At 33.8% G+C, this 22036-nt stretch overlaps 2 protein-coding genes across 3 annotated transcripts; both read right to left on the reverse strand.

The window, feature by feature from the left end:
• Nucleotides 1–6628: 6628 nt before the first annotated feature.
• LOC107940110 (UDP-xylose transporter 1) lies at nucleotides 6629–8782 on the reverse strand. Of its 2 annotated transcripts, none has more exons than XM_016873536.2 (8): nucleotides 8560–8782; nucleotides 8287–8412; nucleotides 8023–8207; nucleotides 7855–7922; nucleotides 7629–7761; nucleotides 7389–7550; nucleotides 7017–7283; nucleotides 6629–6885 (listed from the first exon to the last, which is right to left on the reverse strand). In XM_016873536.2, the coding sequence occupies exons 2-8, from the start codon at nucleotides 8405–8407 to the stop codon at nucleotides 6799–6801; spliced, it is 1023 nt and encodes a 340-aa protein (XP_016729025.1). In that variant the 5' UTR covers nucleotides 8408–8412; nucleotides 8560–8782; the 3' UTR covers nucleotides 6629–6798. The 2 variants fall into 2 exon arrangements, with proteins under 2 accessions (XP_016729025.1, XP_016729027.1); XM_016873538.2 differs by having other exon boundaries at nucleotides 8287–8407; nucleotides 8560–8779.
• Nucleotides 8783–17802: 9020 nt separating this feature from the next.
• Nucleotides 17803–22036, reverse strand: LOC107940109 (uncharacterized). The gene is made up of 4 exons (XM_041075069.1): nucleotides 21877–22036; nucleotides 20644–21777; nucleotides 19427–20097; nucleotides 17803–19337 (listed from the first exon to the last, which is right to left on the reverse strand). The coding sequence occupies exons 2-4, from the start codon at nucleotides 21744–21746 to the stop codon at nucleotides 18313–18315; spliced, it is 2799 nt and encodes a 932-aa protein (XP_040931003.1). The 5' UTR covers nucleotides 21747–21777; nucleotides 21877–22036; the 3' UTR covers nucleotides 17803–18312.

The raw sequence follows: 22036 nt of genomic DNA on the forward strand, positions 1-22036 counted from the left end.
GTCTTACACATTTCATTTTAGAAAGCACACTCCCGCGAACCTCATCCTTACAACGGGATTACCAGTGTAGGCTAAATCCCCTGTAATATAAACTCATAGAATATTGTCGGGATTACCAGTCTAGGCTAAATCCCCTGCAATGACACTTACTCTAATGAGCTTGGATCTGAATTACCAGTCCAGGCTAAATTCAGACCCTAATTCGGATTACCCATCCGGGCTAAATCCATTTTACACGTATTCTTCGGGAGGGCTATATCAGAATAGGATCACCCGTCCGGGCTAGATCCTTTTTACCGTCAATTCCTTTTCCAATGATCCATCGAATTCCATTCCATTCAACTAGGATTTATTTTCAATTTATATCGAGTATTATCAATATTTCATCAATTATCATGAATTGAACATTCAAATCATATTTTCATCACATAACCACATATTTCAAGTATTTAAAAATACAATTCAAGTTACACAAACTTACCTCATTGCTTGTTTGTGTTTATAATTTTATTAATCCGATATTTTTTCTTTTTTCACTATCAAGTCTCGCATTTGAGTCGTCCGGATCTTTATAAATAAATTTGATCATCATTTTCATTCATTTCATATTCTAATGCATTTAATTAATGCTCTAGGCAAAATTACCATTTTGCCCCTAAACTTTTAATTAATGACGATTTCATCCTTAGGGTCAGGAAAATAAAATTCTTGCAATTTAATTGTTATTTCTAGCTATTATTCTCATACATATTGATAACAGTCCATGAATTCTATAAAATATCAGAATTTTTCATAATTTCAACTCTTTTCAATTTAATCCCTAAAACATGTTTTCCCCCGATCTTGAACTAAATTAATAATTTCATTCAATTTTATAATTTAAATAATAAAATAATCCATTTCATGCAATTTGGTAATTTCTAACTTTTTACAAAATTACCCATAAAGTTTTACTTTTATTCAATTTAGTCCCTGAGCCTAAAATATGCAAATTAGCCATGCTAGATGAATATTCATACATATTTTTCCTCCTCCTCTTCTCCATTTCACATCCTTAATGTATATACACACTTGTAAGTAACATTATCTTTAATTTTTATTATTTACTTTTATGAATATTCAAGTTGTCTATCTGCGTCATAATCACTAAATTATTTATATCTGGAGATATAGAACTCCAAATTAAGATCCGTTAATTTTCCCTGAAACTAGACTCATATATCTTATTTTCATAAAATTTTCAGAATTTTTAGTTTATCCAATAAGTACAGTTTATTCTTTAAAGTCACCCTTATTCTGCTATCTGACAGTTGTGACCCTTCTTCACTAAAAATTAATTATCTCCTCATACAGAATTCAAATAATGTTCCCGTTTGTTTCTCTTGAAAATAGACTCATTCTGGATTCTAAATATATAAATTTAACCCCACAATTATTTTTATCCAATTTTTTTTAATTTTACAAAGTCAAAACAGGGGAACCCGAAATCATTCTGACCTTGTCTCACAAAATTCATCATATCTCATGATTTAAAATTCCATTGCTTACATAATTTATTCTATAAGAAACTAGACTTAATAAGATTTAATTTAATATTTTATTCATCCTATAATTATATTTATAAAATTTTTTATGATTTTTCAAAGTTAGACTACTGCTGCTGTCCAAAACTATTTTTGTGCAATATATTAATTACCATGTTATAACACCCTTATTTTCTTTTTCTACACCATTTCTCATCACTTTCTCTTATTTTCTCTTCACTAACATATCAAGAATATAGGAACTTATGTAAGAAAACTCTACTATTACATTATTTCCATGCTTTGTCAATAATAACAAACTTAAAAACATATTGAAATCTTGATGTACTTACCTTGTTCTATTGATACTAGTCTTTAACTTCATTTTCTCTCTCCTTCAGCTTCTATTTCTTAAATCCAACTTGATATTCTAACTCCTCATGGTCTCCTTAACATTTTTCTCTCTTAGTAGCTATGAAAATTCTTTTGATTTCTAGGTGAATATGGTGAATTTTTAGTGGAAGGACCAAATTGTAAAGAAAGAAAACTTCTTTTCTTCTTCCTCTCTCTCACGTTGGTTTGCATGGGAAAGAAAAGATGATGATTCTTCATCTTTCTTTCCTTATATATACTAAATAAAATAATAATAAAATAATAAAATATCATTTAAAAATTAATTTAAAGTATTAATAAACTAATATTTATTTATTTAATTTATCTAAAATATCTCCAACATCATCATTGTCTCTAGATTTCTCTCTCTTCCAATTGACCATTTTGCCCTTAGTGATCTTTTAAAATTCCATTCTTGAGTCATCACTTAATTTGGTAAAATTACAATTTAGTCCCTCATAATTCTTCACCTATTCAATTTGGTCCTAATTCATCAATTTTCCTTGGTTTCTAGATCATTCCATCCTTAAAATATTTGCACTATTAGTCCTTCAACTTTTCATATTTACATTTTAATCCCTCAAATTTTGAGTATTTACTCTTGGCCACAAAACTTTTCTCACTTTTACAATTTAGTCCTGTCTTAAATCAGTATATCATAATATACTTCCCAGTGACATAACTCAAATTTTCCTCTTCTTGTCACTTTATTTCCTTATTTTACTATATTAAGGATAATATTTTACTGTAGAAATTTTCAGGGTGTTACAATGAGAACCATACCTTTGAGTTGGTGAAACTGCCTAAGGGCAAAAGAGCTTTGAAGAATCGGTGCGTTTACAGGTTGAAGCAAGAAGAGAAGTCTTCATCTCTACGATACAAGGCTAGATTGGTCGTCAAGGGTTATACTCAGAAAAAGGGGGTTGATTTTGAAGAAATATTTTCTCCAGTTGTAAGGATGTCCTCTATCAAAACTATACTGAGTTTGGTAGCTTGTTATGACTTAAAGGTTGAACAAATGGATATGAAAACTACTTTTCTTCATGGTGACTTGGAAGAAGAGCTTTACATGGAGCAGCCAGAGGGGTTTGTTGCACAAGGGAAAAAAGACTATGTGTGCAGATTGAAGAAGAGCTTGTATGGTTTGAAGTAAGCTCCAAGGCAATGGTACATGAAGTTTGAGTCTGTTATGGGGAAACAAGGCTACAAGAAGACTACTTCTGATCATTGTGTGTTTGTTAAGAGATTCTCTAGTGATGATTTTATAATTCTTTTACTCTATGTTGATGGAATGCTTATTGTTGGTCAGAATGCTTCTAGAATTGAGAAGTTGAAGCATGAGTTGAGTAAATCCTTTGCAATGAAGGATTTAGGGCCAGCAAAACAAATTATTGGCATAAGATTGACATGTGATAGGAAGGCCAAGAAATTATGGTTATCACAAGAGAGGTACATTGAGAAAGTACTTCAAAGGTTTAGTATGGACAAAGCTAAAGCGGTGAATACTCCCTTTGGTGTTAAGCATAGTCTTTCCACAGGAAAGGAGAAGGAAAAGATGCAGAAAATTCCTTACTCTTCAGCCGTGGGTAATTTGATGTATGCAATGGTTTGCACGAGACCAGAATTGGCTTATGCCATTGGTACAGTTAGTCGGTTTCTTTCTAATCCAAGCAGAGAGCATTGGAATACAGTGAAGTGGATTATGAAATATCTTTATGGAACTTCCAACATGAAACTTTGTTTCGGCAATGAGAAACCTGTTCTTGTTAGGTATATAGATTCAGACATGGCCAGAGACATTAACTCAAGGAGATCTACTTCAGGTTACTTGATCACTTATGTAGGGGGAGCTGTGGCATGACAATTGAGATTGCAAAAGTGCGTTGCATTGTCCACCACTGAATCAGAGTTCATTGCAGCAACCGAAGGTGCAAGGAGATGCTTTGGATGAAGAAGTTTGTGCATGAGCTTGGTTTTACTCAGGAGAAGTATGTCCTATATTGTGATAGCCAGAGTGCTATTCATCTTGGTAAGAACTTAAATTTTCATGCTAGATCTAAGCATATTGATGTGAGGTACCATTGGATACAAGATATTCTTGAAGCTAAGCTGTTAGAGCTTGAGAAGATACACACTAATGATAATGGTGCTAATATGTTGAAGAAGGCCTTACCAAGAGGAAAGTTTGAAGCATGTTGTTTGACCTCCGGCATGGAGGCATTCCCCACATAGTTGGAGGGGGAGATTTGTTGGGTGTGGATTCCACTATGTGGGGAACCCTTACACCGGTCAACCCAACTTAAAAGAGGTTATTTATTTCTTTTGTTTGGTTACAAAAAGGAAAGCTTCTGCAACATATTTATTACCCTTTTTGGATTTGACAAAAAGCCATTCTTTTTGGCTTTTATGTGTGGATGTCGGCAGCCATTTATTGAGAGCCAAAAATCTAATTTTGAAACAGAGAGATTGAAGCTTGTTAAAAAAAAACAAAAGAGGAGAAATCAGTTTTTTTTCAAGTTTGGTGCAGCAGTGATCAACTCTTCGATCAAAGGTCCATCCGTGGTTCGATTGAGCTGATTTTTGGACAGCAGCTAGGCGATAATGTGTTATTGACTTTGTAAGGTTAGATTTTTCATCCGAGCCTTGTAGCGTCGGAAATACCCATTTTTCAGCAGTTACATTTTTGGTGATGTTCTCCTATTTTTCTCTCTTTTGCTAAAGATTACATATTATTAGCCTTGTTGGAGTTGAATGCTTGTTGTAGGCTTGATATTGTGATCTTTTAGTTGAACATTTGATGATAGTGGAGTTTTTGATCAGACTCTAAAGTCTCGTGGTTTTTACCCTTGATTTAGAGTGTTTTCCACATAAAAATACCGGTGTATCTATTTTTTTATTTTTGTTGTGGTTGCATTGGTTGATTTGTGGTTGATTAAGGTTGCTAGAGAACATATTTTGTACTTTTGTGCTTGCCATAATTTTTGACAGGAGTTATAGGGAGAGAAAGAACACCGGTTGTGCTTTGCTTTGTTTCGGTTGTTCAGTTTCTTCCCAACAGTCGCATCATTGGCAAATTACACTACCTGGCTTTTACTCGCTCGGACATTGCCTTTTCTATCAGTCGACTTTCTCAAGCCACGCACCAACCTACCATGTCTCATTGGGTAGCTCTCAAACGCCTTCTACAATATCTTCATCATACTGCTACCTTTGGACTCCGTGTTTCCTGTGAGCCTGATCGTCGTTTAATTGCGTACTCTGACTCTGACTGGGCTAGCAACCCTATGGATTGCACATTTACTATTGGCTATGTTGTCTATTTGTTGAAGATTGGTCAGCATGCAGTACCAAGAGCAACAAGAATATGAAGCCCGAGCCATGCAAGAAGCTGTTGAAGCAAGTGCAGCAGCAGTTTTAAGTTCATTTTGTTCTTTTTATTGATGTAATGTAACTTAGTTCATTTTGAACCATGTTAGGTTAAAGTTTGATGTATTTTTTTAATGTGATTAAGCTGTTAACCAACTTTGTTCATGTGTACAAGCTTGGTTTTCCTAGTTCCAATGTGTTAGTGGTAGTTGGTATAGATTAGTGGACCTTATACTGATTTTGACAAGCCGAATGCTTGGTTTATGTATTGGCATTATGCCATTATTCAATCTTAATGAAATCTTCATCATTTTCATTCAATATACTCTCCATTTTTCTTTGCTTTGTTTTCAATTCTATTTCGAATTCTGTTTGTTTCTTTAGCAAGTCTCGAGCCTTGTTGCTCAAGCTTTTGCTAAACCTTGCTTGCTTTTGTTCTTAACACCAACACTTTCTCGACTCTATTCTTATTTCTTGGTCTTCAAAGAAACAAGATTCTGTTTCTCGTTCCTCCACTGAAGCAGAATATCGTGCTATTGCCGATGCTATTACCTTCAATAATATTCACTTATACCTTCAATGGAAATAATTTACTTTTACCTTCAATATTATTCTCTTTAATAGTAATATGGAAATTAATCTGCTTGAAAATAGAATTATTCCTTAATTAAGTATAATTAATTTCTATCACGCTAATCAAATTGAGAATTTTACTTTCCTTTCCTTTCCTTTCCTTTCATCTCTCATCTTTGCTTTGGTTAAACGATGAAAACCTAAAACTTATATGTTTTACTTTTCATGTGGTGAAGCAACAATAATATTAGAAAATGTAACATTATTAACAAGCCTTCTAGTGCATAAGCATCTAGTATCGAGAATTCTAAGTTTAATCTAGCATAGGTCGTTGCTGTAACGTTTAGAACAAGTACCAACTATGCTTTGAGTGTTAGAGAGCAGTGGCGTAGTTAGGGGCTGGTAGGGTCTCGGGCCCCTTAAGATGGAAAATTATTCATTTAGGTCTTTTAAAAATTTTAAAATTTTAAATTAGTAAAAGTAAACTTGCACTTTGCTTCCCCTAAAAATGATCAAAAATTGATTTAATACTTTAAAAATGATAAATATATAAGCTATTATAAATTACAATTTAATTTTGGCCCCAAATTTTCTGGTTTCGCCCCTATCTACAACTGTTTTTGTGAGTGTCAGCTAAATTAAGCTTAAATTACTGGTAGTGAGAAATTATGTGGTGAATTATTTGTTTGAAAAAAGCTGTGTGGACATAGTATTTTAAGCGAATTACATAAGCAATTATTGTGCTTTTACTAGTAAACTTTGCATTACTGAACTATCGAAACAACTGCTACTATAGTGTAACAACTTTTTAGAACGGCTACAAACCAGTATTCGTTTCAGTTTATTTAAAGAATCAAAGTCATTTGTGCTGGAAGGTACAAAACGTTTGGAATAACACCTTAACTTAATACACAAAATCTTTATAACAAAATCCAATTTTGCTTTAGACAATGGAATTCTTGTCTGAACTTTTAACTTCATGGCCTTCTTTCTCGTGAGCCAGAAATGGTTTGTCTTCCTTATCTTTCATCTGTAAAACAACACATACAAAGAAATTGTCAACAACCCTTTCTCGAAAGATATAAAGACAAGAAAAGAAAGGCATAGATATCTAGGAGCATTCTGTTTGATGATTTCTCTATGACATACGTATATTTATACCTGACACTCCAATGGATCAGCTTGTTTCTTTTTGTTCTCTTGGGTGCAAAAATATGAATATAAACCCATGCCAAAAATGGCTATCAGGATTCCAAGGATGTTCCTGTCTGTAAAAGGGTCATGCAGCAGTGTATAGCCGAAGGCAAGAACCAGGCAAGTCTTGAGGTGACCAAGTACTTGATATGTAACTGGGGATGTTTTTCCAATAACCAGAAACGTACTAAAGTTGACAGATACAGAAATAATACAGGAGAGTACGATAAATGCCTGCAAATCAATGTTCCAAAAAAAAGCAATTAGTTATCTGAAATATCATTCATGATATCTGTTTTATTGATATGCTAAGGAAAGAGAGGGATTTGGTTCTTTTACCAGGACTATAGGGGAATATTTGTAAGCAAACACATTTTGATTGGTGAGGAACTGATCTACCAAAGGGCCTGACACAAAAAGAATAGCTGCTTGAAATGGAGCTGATTGGTACAGAAGCTGGGTTGAAGACACATTGAGCCTCTTTTGTATGGTGTTTGTCAGCTATATTAATCAAAGTTAAGAAATAAAACATTTTAGTGATCATTTTCAAGAAACTTAAGCTTGAGGGTAAAAGGATACAATTTGGCCAACACAGGTGGTTGCAATGGCAAGGAGAGAAAGGATTGTCCCAACAAAATTGAGTTGGAGATCAGTAATGGAGGTAATGCCAACTCCAACAAGCAAAAGGAAGAGGGATAGCTTTATCTTTTGACTGCGCACAGTAAAACAAAGAGTTACGGTCAGCTTTGAATCTCAAAAGTGCTCCAACTATTCACAAGTTTAATGGCTTCAATTAAGAAAAAACCTGAATTGCTTTTTGAGGAAGACAGTTTCCAATAATACAGTGAATGGTATAATTGCAAGTTTGGTCATCTGTCAAAAGAGTCATCACCACAAAGAATAAGGGGTATATTGATTTTGATGAAGGTGGGAGATTATAATTTTTGCAACAACAACAAAAAATGGAGTTCACCTGATAGAAACCAATGGAGTTAAATCCAAGGCTCAAGTTAAGAAATCCAATAGAAACACCATTGAGGATGCCAAAAAGCATCACAGTCTTGATGTCAATTGATTTATTCTCAAACAGATTGAATCTTTGGGCAGCATGAAGGGTGCAAAATGTTACCATGAGATGCCAACTAGTGAGTGTGGTAGCTGCACCCAAGGATAAATGAATAATGAAAATTTTCTATTTCAAATAAAGGCAAAAAAAGAAAAAGAAAAAAAAAGATACCAAAGGGGAAGCCAAGATTGCTCATCAAAGCTTTGTTGCATATGACAATAGAGACAGATGATGCAACAGAAAGAAACAGGGCCCCTATAACTCCCAATTGGAAGCTTGACATTTCTCCCATCTTTGCTGAAACAAAACAAACAAACAAGTGTTGCAGGTATTTTTAATGTTGCACTCTTATAAGATATTTATCAACCTTTTTCTGGCTTGCAATAAATGGATAACTAAGCAGAAAATGGAAAAATATTCAAAAGAATGAACAAAGAGAGATACCTTTGAAAGAATATATAAATTAACAATGTTATTTGACAGAGAGTTGCTAAAACTCCATAAAAACAACAAAAAGCAAGTCAAGTTACAACAAGCCACCACCGGGAAATTCAACAGTGAGAGTGCAGGAGAAAAGGGTTAGAGAGATTTTTGAGCTTTGGAGGAAAAAAAAACTAGAGAGAGATGATTTGTGGCTTGTTTGAGAATGTAGGCTTTTTATGTTAGATTGCTAGGGAGGTTGGTGTTTCACGCTGTTATAGTTTTAAGTACTACGTGTATTTGTTTTTATTTCTTCCAGAAGGAAGGTAAGGATTTATTTAAGCAATGAGTAACAGTCAAAATTTCTAAAAGAAATTAAAATAAAATAAAAAATCAGTATAAGGTGAAAACTCTAATAAGGTTAATAAGCAAAATCCAGTAAAACAAAAAAAATGGTAAATTTGATACAATTATACATATGAAACTTTAATTGTGGTTCAAATATATACATTGAATTTTCATTTTGATTCAATTATACACATTTAAAGAAATAAATATATCAAATTATTTTTATATTAGATAAATGAAATTATTTTTGTATGCAATATATAAATCTAAAATGATGCTTTATCAATTATTATGGTAATAATTTGTGAGAATTGGATCAAATTAAATTTCATATATAAAATTACATATTAGACTAAAGTTAATGTATTGTTTTAAGATTTATACCAAAATATATAATTTACGAATGGTGGATTGATTTCTGTCATGTTTTAAGCATTCAAATTTGGTGGTTAAGAACAGTGTCACAGTCAAATGGGGTCTTGTAAATCTGAATTCTTAAGCATTTAAGGGAGATAAATATGAAAATGAAACTTAGCCCACAAGGCAGGAAGGTAAGATGAACATTTTCTTATATGAAAAATTAGGTACCTGCCAATGCAAGTAAAAAGGGTTTGCCATCCAATTGAAGTTTGGTGAGAACCAAAAAAAACCCTTCATTCTCACTCATTAAGGGAGGCCTTTCCTTGGCTTCCTCTAATCCTCACCATCACCAACCAGGCAAATTGAGGGGGAAAAAGAACTTTCTCATATTATTGAATCCTCCCTAATATCAGACACATTTATTTAATGATGGATTATTTTAACAATCATGATGGATAATGCAATACAATACAATACACTATATATGTCAGGCTAAATATGGCTTTTGGACATGTTGGGTATAACATTATGGCTCAAAATCCTTGAAAGATTTGAGTAAAAGTGGTAGGAAGTCATTCAGTTGATGCATCAATGCTTTGCTATGGTCATTAAACGGAGGCACCATAGTCAAAGCTGAGATCATGCCCATCACAAGGACTTAGATGTGGGTATTGAATTTGGGTATGTATAAATTTTTTTAAGCTTTTCTGATAAAAGTATCATAGAGGTTTTGTATTAGAAGTCAGATTGCATTTTGTTCTCTCTACTCAAAAAATCGGCAAGTTAGTCCCTGTACGTTTAGTTTAAAGAGTAAATTGGTCATTAATATTAAAAATTTCATCCATTTGTATTATTAAAAACTGACGTGGTTGACGGAATAATTATGCTGAAATATGTGGCGTGTTATGTGTACCTCATGTTGACATATAGGAACCAATTTCTAACAATAGAAATTGATAGAATTTTTAAGAGAAATATCATTTTACTTGTTGACTTAACATATAAAAATTAATTTATCAATTTTTAAATAAAAAGAACAAAATACTACCCGATTTCTAATATAGGGAATTCTATAATTTTTTTAGGAAGGTTTTAGGCAACTCAAACAGCATATCCTTTTACTATATCTAAATTTGAAAACCTTGAATGCAAAGTATAAATGATGTTAAAATGTCAATGCAGGCTGCAGCAGTGGACAAATCAATATTTAGCCGTAACACCAGAATTGCGTCCACTTAACCATTTTGCTTTATAATCTGAGTATGATGCAGAAATTAAGTATTGATGAAATCATTTGAAAGCTCCTCTTTGCCGTATTACTTCTGTGATTTTGCGCTTCCGCTTTACAATTATTTTGTGTTAACGGATAACAATGATTTTCCTTTCTTTTTTTCCTCATAATTTAACTCAATATTTTGTTACAACATTTTTAAAGATTAAAGTACCAATAAGGCATTCCCTTGTTCGCTATGGTGAGTCTTTAACTCAAATTTGAGTATTATCATATGCAATTGTAATATGTAAGTCTTTTTGGTTAGGTTCAGTTATTTTCGATTCTTTATCTGTTGTGCTTTGTACTGAATTGATTTTATATATGTCATTGTAGCGTTTAATATTAGTAATTAACTTTTACTAAATCAACTCTAAAATCGAATTAAACATTAAAAAGTAACATTGTTATCTTCATGTACTAAAATTTATAACTTTTGTCAAATACATGTATCACATTGGACTAAAAAAAATCACACAGATACAACATTAGAAAAAATGTCAAACTCGAGTACTAAATTATGCATTAAGCTTTAAAATCTTTTTGTTAAATTCATTGGTGTAATATTTTGAAATGAAAAAAAAAAATATACTCACTTGGTGTCCATGTAACAAAATGATGACATTGTAAAGTAATGAATTTAACAAAAAAATTTAACGATACTAACAGTTGAACTTACATTTTTAAATATGAAAAATAAAGAACTAAATTCATTAAAATAAAAGTGTACGAATTAAATTTAAAATATATAAAAGGTAGAATAGGTTAAAGCATATTTTAACTTTTTAAAATTATTTAAATATTTTATTAATTACATATGAAAAATTATAACTAATTCAAAACTTAAAATGAATTGGTTATGTATATTAATAATTAAAATTTCCAATTAGTTAATAACCAAAAATTGTGAAATATATAACCATATCTTTTTCTAAGCTAAAAAATTTATTGAAAACCAAAAAACTCAACATTAACATTGAATAAGGCATAAACAAAAAACCTCAACACCATTAAACATCAAAATAAACGTATCACCTATATATAAAACATAATGTATGCATAATTTAGTTTTAATCAAATTAATCGATCAAATCGAATTATTTTGATTAATCCGTTAGCCGCTAAATTTAATTCGACCAAAAATCAATTTTTTTTGAATTTATTATTAACGGTTAATTCTATTTAAAATAGAATAATTAACAAAATTAATCGATTAATTAAAATTATTTATAATAAAATATTATAGGCCAAATATATTAAATAGGTCCAATATATTATGTAAGCTCAAAATATAAAAATTAAAATATGAACTTAAAATTAATTGGATTTATACAAATTATTATAATGGGTTTAAAATTATAAAAGATTTATATATTTTTAAACTAGAAAAATAAATAAAATAATAAAAGAAAGAAGCCTCAATTTTTTTTCTTCCCATCATCAAACTCAAAACAAAGTCTGGGTGGGCATCCCTTGACACCATTCCATCTTATATTCTTCTTGACTTCTTCGATTTTTTTTTTTTCATTTTCAAACCTTTTTATCTTCATTTCATCATTCAAGTCTCAAATCTTCTTGTTTTTATCGTGGTGTTTGTTATGATGATTTTAAATTAGTGTTGTTATTGTGTTATTTATTGTTTTTGCTTTTTTAAAAAAAATAAATTAAAAGTAAAGAAAAATAATATTATAATGATATTTTTTCATGTTTCAAACTTAATTGAACAAAACAAAAAAATGTAAAAATTTCAGTTAATTTAGTTAATCGCCCGAATTCATCAAAATTATTTCGATCGATTAAAATTTTTTGAAAATATTTCAGTTCATTTAACGGTTAAGACTTTTATGGTTTTGATTAATTTAGTTAATGGTAATTCAGTTTGGGTATTAACTAAACTGACCGTTTGAACACCCCTAATAAAATATAAAAAAATTAGGGTAAATTGTATAAATGGTCACTAAACTATTGTCTGCGTTTTATTTTGGTCACTAAACTTTTAATTTTTCGATTTAGCTACTAAACTATTCAAAATCAATTTTTTTAGTCACTGAACGCTAACATAGATTTCTTTTTATTGGTCTAATAACGAATTTAGCCTATAATGTTTAAACGTTATATCAATTTGATCCTAAATATAAAAAATTCAACAAATTTAACTTTCAATGTTTACAAATTTTATCATTTTAATTCAAAATTTAAAAAAAAATCAATAAATTTAGCCCTCAATATTTACAAAAATAAAAATTTTATTTTGTTGATATGAAAAAAGTTACATTTGTAAAATTTAAATTTAAACCTTTTCTCTTTTTTAACAAAAAATTTAAACATTTTCTTAATACATGTAAAATAAATCATGTATTTGAGAGTGCAAAGCAATTACTTTTCCTCTAAACTAATTGAACCTTTTCTTGCCAACGATTTGGCTTGGCGAGTAACCAAACCAATGGGAATAAACTGGCTTTTCCCTTCATTAATGTTCTTTATTATGGGTTGTGCTCTAATAGTCTTTCCAATTCCAACATGACTTATGTCTCCTTTGGTTTGGCGATTAATGCCAGTGTGATGTAGTTGGTGTAAAAAATTCCTACCAACCTCATTGATGTAGTATTTGGATAACATTCAACAGTGTGGTTAAATTGATTTCAATTACATTGGCAGGCTTTAAATTGACTAGAGCTTTTACCTCTGTTCAACACAATAAAGCATAAAATATTTGTAACTAACAAAAATGTTCATACTTTTATTTTAATTTCTTTTTTATCCTTGAAAGTTAAACTAATATCTATCCCAATCTTATTTGTTTTCAGATTTGGAACCTAAACACTCATTATTTTTGGTTTCTCCCTACTTTTTTGCTCATTTCTTGGTTATAGCTAGTACTTGTTTCTTTGCCTAAAGGTTAGTTTTTTCATATATTTGTGTTTATTAGATAATTTTTTAGTATTATGGTGTTCTTCCAACTTGTGTTTTGTTCTTGTTGAATTTTCCTTTGGGTACTAATTGAGAGCATTTTCTATTGTGTGTTTGATGTATCTCAATACATATGGTTGCTAATTTTGTTGATAAACACTCATTGCTATCAAGTTTCAACCTATAATATATCCTTAACTCTTACTAGGATGCTAGTGTCACAGGTTGTGGATCAAAGTCTGTGATCATTGCGCACAAAACATCCCATTGAAGTAAATTGGTTAAGTGGGGCTCATTTGATTCACTTGAACTAGCTCGATTTGTAAAACACATAGAGGAGCCTATTTACTTGAAGCATTGGTGGTCCAGTGAAATACTCCAATAAAACTAGAGTTACTAAGATAATTATTGTAAATCCTAAAGGATAAAGATATATAGAGTTTAAATACCTTAGGACTCTCAATTTGTAGATATGCACAAATCTCAACTATTAATATAACTCGATTTATACCGTTGGATCTAGAGGAGCTCAACTATGAATAGAGGTCTTCCTCCTCATTTGTAATCACTCAATTGTAATCCTTCAAAGTAATAGAGATACTTTGAGAGCATTTAATCAAACACCTTATGTGCGCTATTTTTCTATGACTTTTTGTTCGTTCGTGGATTCTTTCTCTTTCGAGTTTGTTTTCAATTTATTTCGATGCCTTAGGGAATTTCTATTGAGAATTTTCGCTTTGCTAAGAATAAGGTTAACTTAGACAAATTTGAACCCAAGAATTCACCTCAAGCAACTCGAATTGTGAAAATACAATTCTAGCCTCATGACAGTTGGTATCCGAGCCAGTGTTTGAAGGTGCCAATTAAGATGACAAAAGGAGTCCATGGGGGATATGAGGGAGAGACTCGAGGCAGTTGAGGGACGCATCGATAAGTTGGACTTGATGAAAGAACAACTCAGGGACTATGTGGTGAAGGCTCTTAATGTCAATTTGGATGTGATGAAAGAGGCCTTAATGGTTGTGTGATTAACTAAAAATTCGACTTAAGGCAAGCGCACCTATCGAACAGTAGTATAGTTATGGTGAGACCAGAAATATCGTATCCACGAGGACTAAAAGTACTAGTAATTACTATCTTTTTATTATCTAGCCTAAGAATTAAAGGGTGTTTTTAAACTAAACTAATTTTCTAATTTAACTAAGATTACGATAGAGATAAAAGTTGGAAAATACTTTAGAAAAACCAATAGAGAAGACAATACCCAAGAGAGAATCCACTTAGACTTCACTTATTACCTTTGACTTAGACGATTTATTCACTTGACTTATTCCGTAGAAATCCCTGATTTATGTTATTATCCCTTTCGAGACTAAAAACAACTGACTCTAGGTTGATTCATCGAAATCTCTTTCTAATTAAAACCCCTATTGTCGCATTAACTCGATCTATGGATTCCCTTATTAGATTTGACTCTAATCCAGCAAATTTATGTCTTCCTATCTCTAGGATTGCATGCAACTCCGCTTAATTATGAATTCTCTACTCTTAAACAGGGACTTTTACTCCACTGAATAAGCACATCAAGAACCTGAATTAATATCCTGGAATATTAAAGCAAGGGTTAAAACTCACAATAAAGAATAATAACAAATATTTATCATATAGATCAAAGAGTAATAAGATTCGTCTTAGGTTTCATCTCCCTTAGGTATTTAGGGAGTTTAGCTCATAATATTAATAGAAAACATCTCAAAGTTTTGAAAACAAAAAAACATAAAGAAACCCAAAGAACTTCTAGGAAATTGGATGGAAGTCTTCAGTCTTGATGTAGATCCTGGCTCCGAGGTGATTCCGGTGGCTATTCTCGAGTATTTTCTGCCTCCAACTCTGTGTGTCCCCTTTAATCCTCTTCTAGGGTGTTTATATAGGCTTTAGAATGCTTCAAAATCCTCAAAAGTGGCATTTTCCAAGTAGAACTAGACTTGGGCTCGACAGGGACACGGCCGCGTGCAAGTGCTCAAGCCGTGTGTAATACTGAGTTGGTTTCTAGTCGACACGGCCATGACACACATGCATGTGGTCTGCCCGTGTGCCTCACACGGACGTGTGGTTTACCCGTGTGGAAGTGCCTAGGCCGTGTGAAACAATGTTTTAAGCCCAATTTTTTCATTTTTGCAAATGTTTTGAGGGGAAAAACTATCCGACAGAGAGGCTAGTTGGGTATCGACTGAGGCATCGAGAGAGTTCTAAGACAAGTTGAACTAGTGTCATTCTGAGGACACGAAGAGGACTTCGCAAAAATGGGTGAGGAAAAATGTCACGAGCCGCGGATCAAAACCTGTAACCATTGTACACAGAATGTCTCATGGAGATCAACTAATTAAATGAAGCTTATTTGACCCACTCGAACTAGCTCGATTCGTGAAACACATAGAGAAACCCATCTACTTAAAGCCTCAGTGGTCCAGTGAAATACTCCAGTAAAACTAGAGTTACCAAAATAATGATTGTAAATCCTAATGGGCAAAGATGTATAGAGTTTAAATTCTTTAGGACTCTCATTTTGTAGATATGCATACATCTCAACTATTGATGTAACTCGATTTGTACTATTGGATCTAGGAGAGCTCAACTATAAATAGAGGTACCTCATTTTCATTTTAGTTATATGAGACTTTTCTAATATTTTATGATTATATATACCAAATATATATATAGTAATAAATGAAGGATCACAAAGGATCCTAGCTAAAATGGCCGTCCATAGTGTTCCTTGCCATGTAATTAGCCACCATATTATCTTGAGGAGGGGGTATCAAAAAAAAGAACTTGCATTATCAATGTCAGAAGAGTCGAGGAGTATATTAATATTGTTGGTTGTTAGTCTAAAATCACCTATTTAAACTCAAAACTCTTTAAGTCCCAAACAATAGTGAGACCGTGTTAGATTGAGAACACCAGCAGTTATAGTTTTGTGATAGTTATATTCTGTTTATACTCAGTTTCTGGTTCAAGTAAAAGAAACCCAACAAAACAAAAAGGTAGCACCAACAAAAACCTTAAAATATTTGCTTGATACTGTTGGAACATTGGCACAGGAGGAAGTAAGTTTTGACAGTGGAGGAAGAAAACAGAGAACAGAACAAAGCAGGAAGCAAGATGCAAGAAAAGTTTTACTTGGTCACAAACGTATAGCAAGGAAGCAATCTGATTTTTTACAACTGATATGCTTACTCATTTAGTATGAAAACAATACATTTATAGCCAAATACATCACCAAATACTACCTACTACTACTAAGTAGCCTAGTAACTTGATAAACATTGCTTGTACACATGAATAAGCTGAATTATCAGCTCAGTCATCACCTAAACCTATCAAAACATCAACAACTAAGTTAATTTTCAATGAAACTAAACTACATTTCAACTAAAATAGAAAATATGTTGCTACAACATGCACACTTGCTGCAGCATGCATACAAGCTGTATGCACTCAACAAAAACATAACAGCAGCATGGTTGGCCATTTTCAACACTCCTCCTTGGACTCCATGTTGCGAATACAAATCATTCAACAATTTTTAAGCTTGGCAGTCCCAAAAATGCTTTGTTTGAAGCTGACCCTGCTCAAGCACTTCATTTTCAACTTATTTTCAACCATGGCCTCATACTCAACTAAATCTGACTTACACACTTGACTATCCTAATCTTTTGTGCCAAAGATTTGTTCTTAAAATGGATTATTTCCTCCATCACAGCCTTGGTTGACAATACATCTTGCCTTGTTCCTTATTACAGTCCTGCTTCTTCTTGCATAAATAGCTTTCAAGTATAGTTTGCTTGCCTTCAGTCTACCATTTTTGGCTTGCACCCTCTCGAGCTTGCATTTAGACCGTCCGCCTCTTCGGCTTGCACCCACTCGGGCTTGCATTTAGACTGTCCTTGAAACTCCTCCTTCAACTTATAGTCTCACAAAGGTAAGTTGCTGCTAGCAGCCCTAAAAGATGTTAGACTTTGGCAGCTTCTGTCTTTCTTAACAAATAGCAGAAGTAAAAAGAAGCCTTCAGAGGTGACAGACTTTAACGGCTTCTTGCCTTTCTAGCAACAAAAACAAAAATCAATGGCTTCTAGCAGCAAAAGCAAAAATCAATGGTCCTCAAAGACTTGGGCTCATGATACCATTTGTTGGAACATTGGCACAGGAGGAAGTAAGTTTTGACAGTAGAGGAAGAAAACAGAGAATAGAACAAGGCAGGAAGCAAAATGCAAGAAAAGTTTTACTTGCTCACAAACGTGTAGCAAGGAAGCAATCTGATTTTTTATAACTGATCTGCTTACTCATTTAGTATGAAAATAATATATTTATAGCCAAATACATCACCAAATACTACCTACTACCACTAAGTAGCCTAGTAACTTGATAAACATCTCAGTCATCACCTAAACCCATCAAAACTAAGTTCATTTTCAACCAAACTAAACTACATTGCAACTAAAACAGAAAATATGTTGCTGCAACATGCATACTTGCTACAACATGCATACAAGCTGTATGCACTCAACAAAAACATAACAGCAGCATGGTTGGCCATTTTCAACAGATACTCGCATTGAGATTTTTCCAATTGATCAGGTTTTTCTTAGACGTTTCGGCACGAAGATCTTTGAAATCTAATGCAAAATATATGTTTCAAGGGTTTGGCTTCAAATCAGAAAGTCAGACTAGAGAGAACGAGAAAATGCAAAATTTACAGCGTAGCCATTTTTGGCTTTCATTGATTTGCATAGAACATCAAAGTATAAAAGCAAACAAAAATATTCCATTTGGTGAGTTTCGTTTTCTGATGAAAGAAATAAAGAATAACCAAAAACCAACGATTTCAGTCATTGGAATTTCGAGCATTGCTGTGGCAGGCCGGTGATATGATTAACCGTCACAATCTCGGTGGCATTATCGCATCGTAACACATCTTGGGCCAACTTGGCGCCTGCTGCCTTGAGTCCCTTCAATGAAACGGGTTGATTGAAAAGGTTAAGTGATGGCAGCTTGGAGGCTGGTGGCATCTTTCCATTAGGCAAAAGGGATCTAAAATCTTCCTTCAACAATGGGACTTCAAAATCTGCCTTGTCATGCCTAACAACATTGTTCTTTGCACTGATATGGGCCCCTGGTTCCATATGGTTGGTCGAAAAGCTAGCTTGGTTCGGAAAGTTGGGATAAAGGCTAACATATCCTCTAAGGTACATCATGTCGATGAGAAACTTTTTCCATGAAGCTTGCCATCCATTTGTTCTAGACTTTGGGATTTGAACTGGATTTGATTTGGCATCTTCTGTGAACCTCATGTTCATATACACATAGAATTCTCTCCAATGTTTGGGGAAGAAAACAGCACCCCAACTACAAGGTAGCTGGTGAAGATACGGTGTGTTTGGGTGAATGCGTTTGAAAAAGTCGGTTGGATTCCATTTCGGCCTTTCTTTCACGACTTCAACTATCCGAGGAGTGTAAAGAGAGATCGATGAGAGCTCGGGAAGTGATATTTGAGGGTCATAATGGTAGGCTAAGAGAGCATATTTGATCCATAGATAGTAGTAAGGAGAGACTTCGATATCGTCCTCGAGTAGCAGGCCATAGTCATCATCTGATGTTGGATACCAACTCTCACTAACTGCTCTAATGAGGCCCCCTTGAATGATTCTCCTTCTAAGGGTTTTAGGACCATGAGGCCATCCAAATGATTCTACAAGTTTAATAGTTGCCTCATCCACTTTACTGTCCATGTTGAAGCTGATAGGAATCTCATCCCCAATATAGTACGCATCACTCAGAGATTTAAGAAGCCTTGTTAAGGAAGAAGCACGGTTTTGAGTTATTATGTTGACGGAGACCCGCATCCGGTTCCAATCTGCAATTCACAATTGACCACTTAGATTATTGCTCATCAGGTACTATATACAGATATAGTTCTAAAGAAGAGAAGGTTGACATTCTTACTTGGCAATGCTGTTGATCTTAGATCAGCCATCCATAGAACCTTCGAGACCGAAGGCCTTGGTAAAAGTACGAGTGCAGTACCATTTACATTCGTCTCGGTTGCCATCTTCAGAGCTTTCTTCACATTGGGATCAATGTCAGTCACAGTGATCACCACACTAGGGTTGTGAATTTTGATCAACCCTTTCATGCTAGAGTACACTGCTTGCACAACTGGGACCTCAGAGTTTGATGTTCCTGAAAGTGCTCCGATTTGCAAATCAAAAATCTTAAATCTTCGCTCTCTACAAACCAACTTTGGCCAGTTCAATGCTGTAGCAGCATCTTCACAAGGGCAGAAGCTGCCTCCAGGGACTACAATGTAAGCCTTCTTCCCGACAGTGGACCTGAACTTTTCGAGCAGCGGTGCAAGTGCCTTGACCTCATCGAGAGAGTGAGCGTATAAGAGAGCATCGATCTTTTGAGGGTACATTGCAGCCCACTGAGTTACATAACCAGCACTTAGTGCCCTCCACCATTGATCATCTCTAACTTGAACTATGTCCTTGAAGATCACCGTTGTTTCCGACACATAAGCCAGCCTGTGTTCACTATCTCCCCATGTTTCTTTGTCAGTAGGGTCAACTGGAAGAACAAATGAGCCTGCATTTCTATACTTCTGAAGTTGATAACTGCACAAGTTTACCCAAAAAAAAAAATAAAACTATCAGTATCTTGAAAAAAAAGAAGAAAAAAATTATCCAATCAAAGATTAATGATTATTTATGTGTAATTTGAAAGTATGTATATAATTTAGAACAGACAAATCAATGATGCAGAAATATCAATAGTGGAAACAGGATACAGAGCATCCATTTTAACTGGAACTAGCATATAAATATGTATACTTTTCTACAAAAGTGATTCTTTCATAGAATTAAATACAGAATTAGTACCTCAAATGCTTCTTGAGTCAACTTTCAACATCATCAACTTTTAGATCAGGTTAGTTGTATGGCCAACTTTCTATTGCATTGAGCCCTTTCTCTTTCATAGTTCATCAAATATTTAAGGATCCCTCTTCTATAATTATTTTTCTCTAAATGTAATTAAATTCTACTTGGTAATGACACATATATCATAGCGGATCCTAATATTCCCGGTGTGGAACATCGATGTCTATATGCAAATAAAATAACCATGATGATTTCTGAGAGTTTCAGTTCAAGTAAACATACCTGAGGTGAAGATCTTCACCAGTCATGAATGTGAAAGGTGTCTCAATGAAAAGTGACTTGACAAGCTCGGAAGATAAAAACCAGGAGCTAGAGAGAAAATCGACCTGCACGATTTTATCGACTGTAATATCATAGGCAGGGTCAGGCAAGTAGAGCCCTGCCTCCTTCGATCGGAATTTCCGGTAGCTCGGGAATGTGAAATCCTTTTGTCTAAAAGGCAAGATCCTTCCTATGCTGCCCAAAACAGAGTTCTTGTATTTTTCAGTTCCAGCTACATGAGATAAAATCTGTAGCATTTTTTTACCAGGAATCATGTCATCGTCAAGGATATATACAAGATCAGCTTCAGTTTGTAAAGCCATTTGAAACCTGCCATAGTACTTGAAATCATAGCTTGAACTAATGAAGCTGATCCTAGAATCATTGTAGGTCTCGACGATTCTCTTTAGAGATTGCTCATTTGGACTTCCAAATGAAATCACCCAAACATGATGGAATGGAAGTGTCTGGTGAAGCAATGAATCAAGCTGAGCACAAAGTGTTTTTCTCTTGAAATGGTTCAAGAGCACTGTCACTTTTGGTTTGTTCGGACCGCGAATATCCCACTTGGATTTCATTGCCATTAACTGAGCTAGAGTTTCAGTGCCAATAGTTTTGCTTTGGAAATCCAGTAATTCATCATACAACTCTCTCTTCAACTTGATCATTTGAACATCATTGGACTTCTTCTGCATGAAATCGAGCTTCTCGGTCTCACAAATTGTGGATGGTGTAATCGGAGGGATTTCAGCTCGGATGAAAGAAGCGGCCTCTTGGTAGCGCCCTAGAACATGCGGTGGGATGATGAACTGTTTCATGTTTCTTGCAATCCGTGTGGCCCAAGCAAAATCCGGTTTGGTTCTTAAGTCTACCGCTGGACTCATGTAGTACAAAAGGAATGTTGCATAAACTGCAAAGGCAAACTGCAGGCAGGTAAGAGCTGTCACAAGCCGAGACGAGGCATTTTTTGGAGCCTTGGCCTTTGCCTTTCCTCCAACATAATCGCTGAGCATTCCTTCCAACATATCCCCACTTCTCATATTCGGATTCCGCACAAGTCCCATTTCATAAATTCAGATGTCAAGATATTTATACCTGAAAAATTCACAATAATAAGGAATACCTATCAGTTTATCAGTCAAAATGTAGTTAAAGCATCAACATTATTAGCACAACATTAAGCTTGACACTGACAAAAACCAAAGTTTCACAGCCGATATTTACTGCTGGCGGCGTCTCGAGGCAAATGGTTTGAAGAATTCAAGGTTTAAGATCAGAGAAATGGAAGAGACAAATTGTAGTGTTGAACAAGGTGGTGGTGGCTAAGGAGCAATGGATCCCGTGCCATTGTATA

Source organism: Gossypium hirsutum, chromosome A08 (genome assembly GCF_007990345.1).
Source record: "Gossypium hirsutum isolate 1008001.06 chromosome A08, Gossypium_hirsutum_v2.1, whole genome shotgun sequence".
NCBI classification, from domain to species: Eukaryota; Viridiplantae; Streptophyta; class Magnoliopsida; order Malvales; family Malvaceae; genus Gossypium; species Gossypium hirsutum.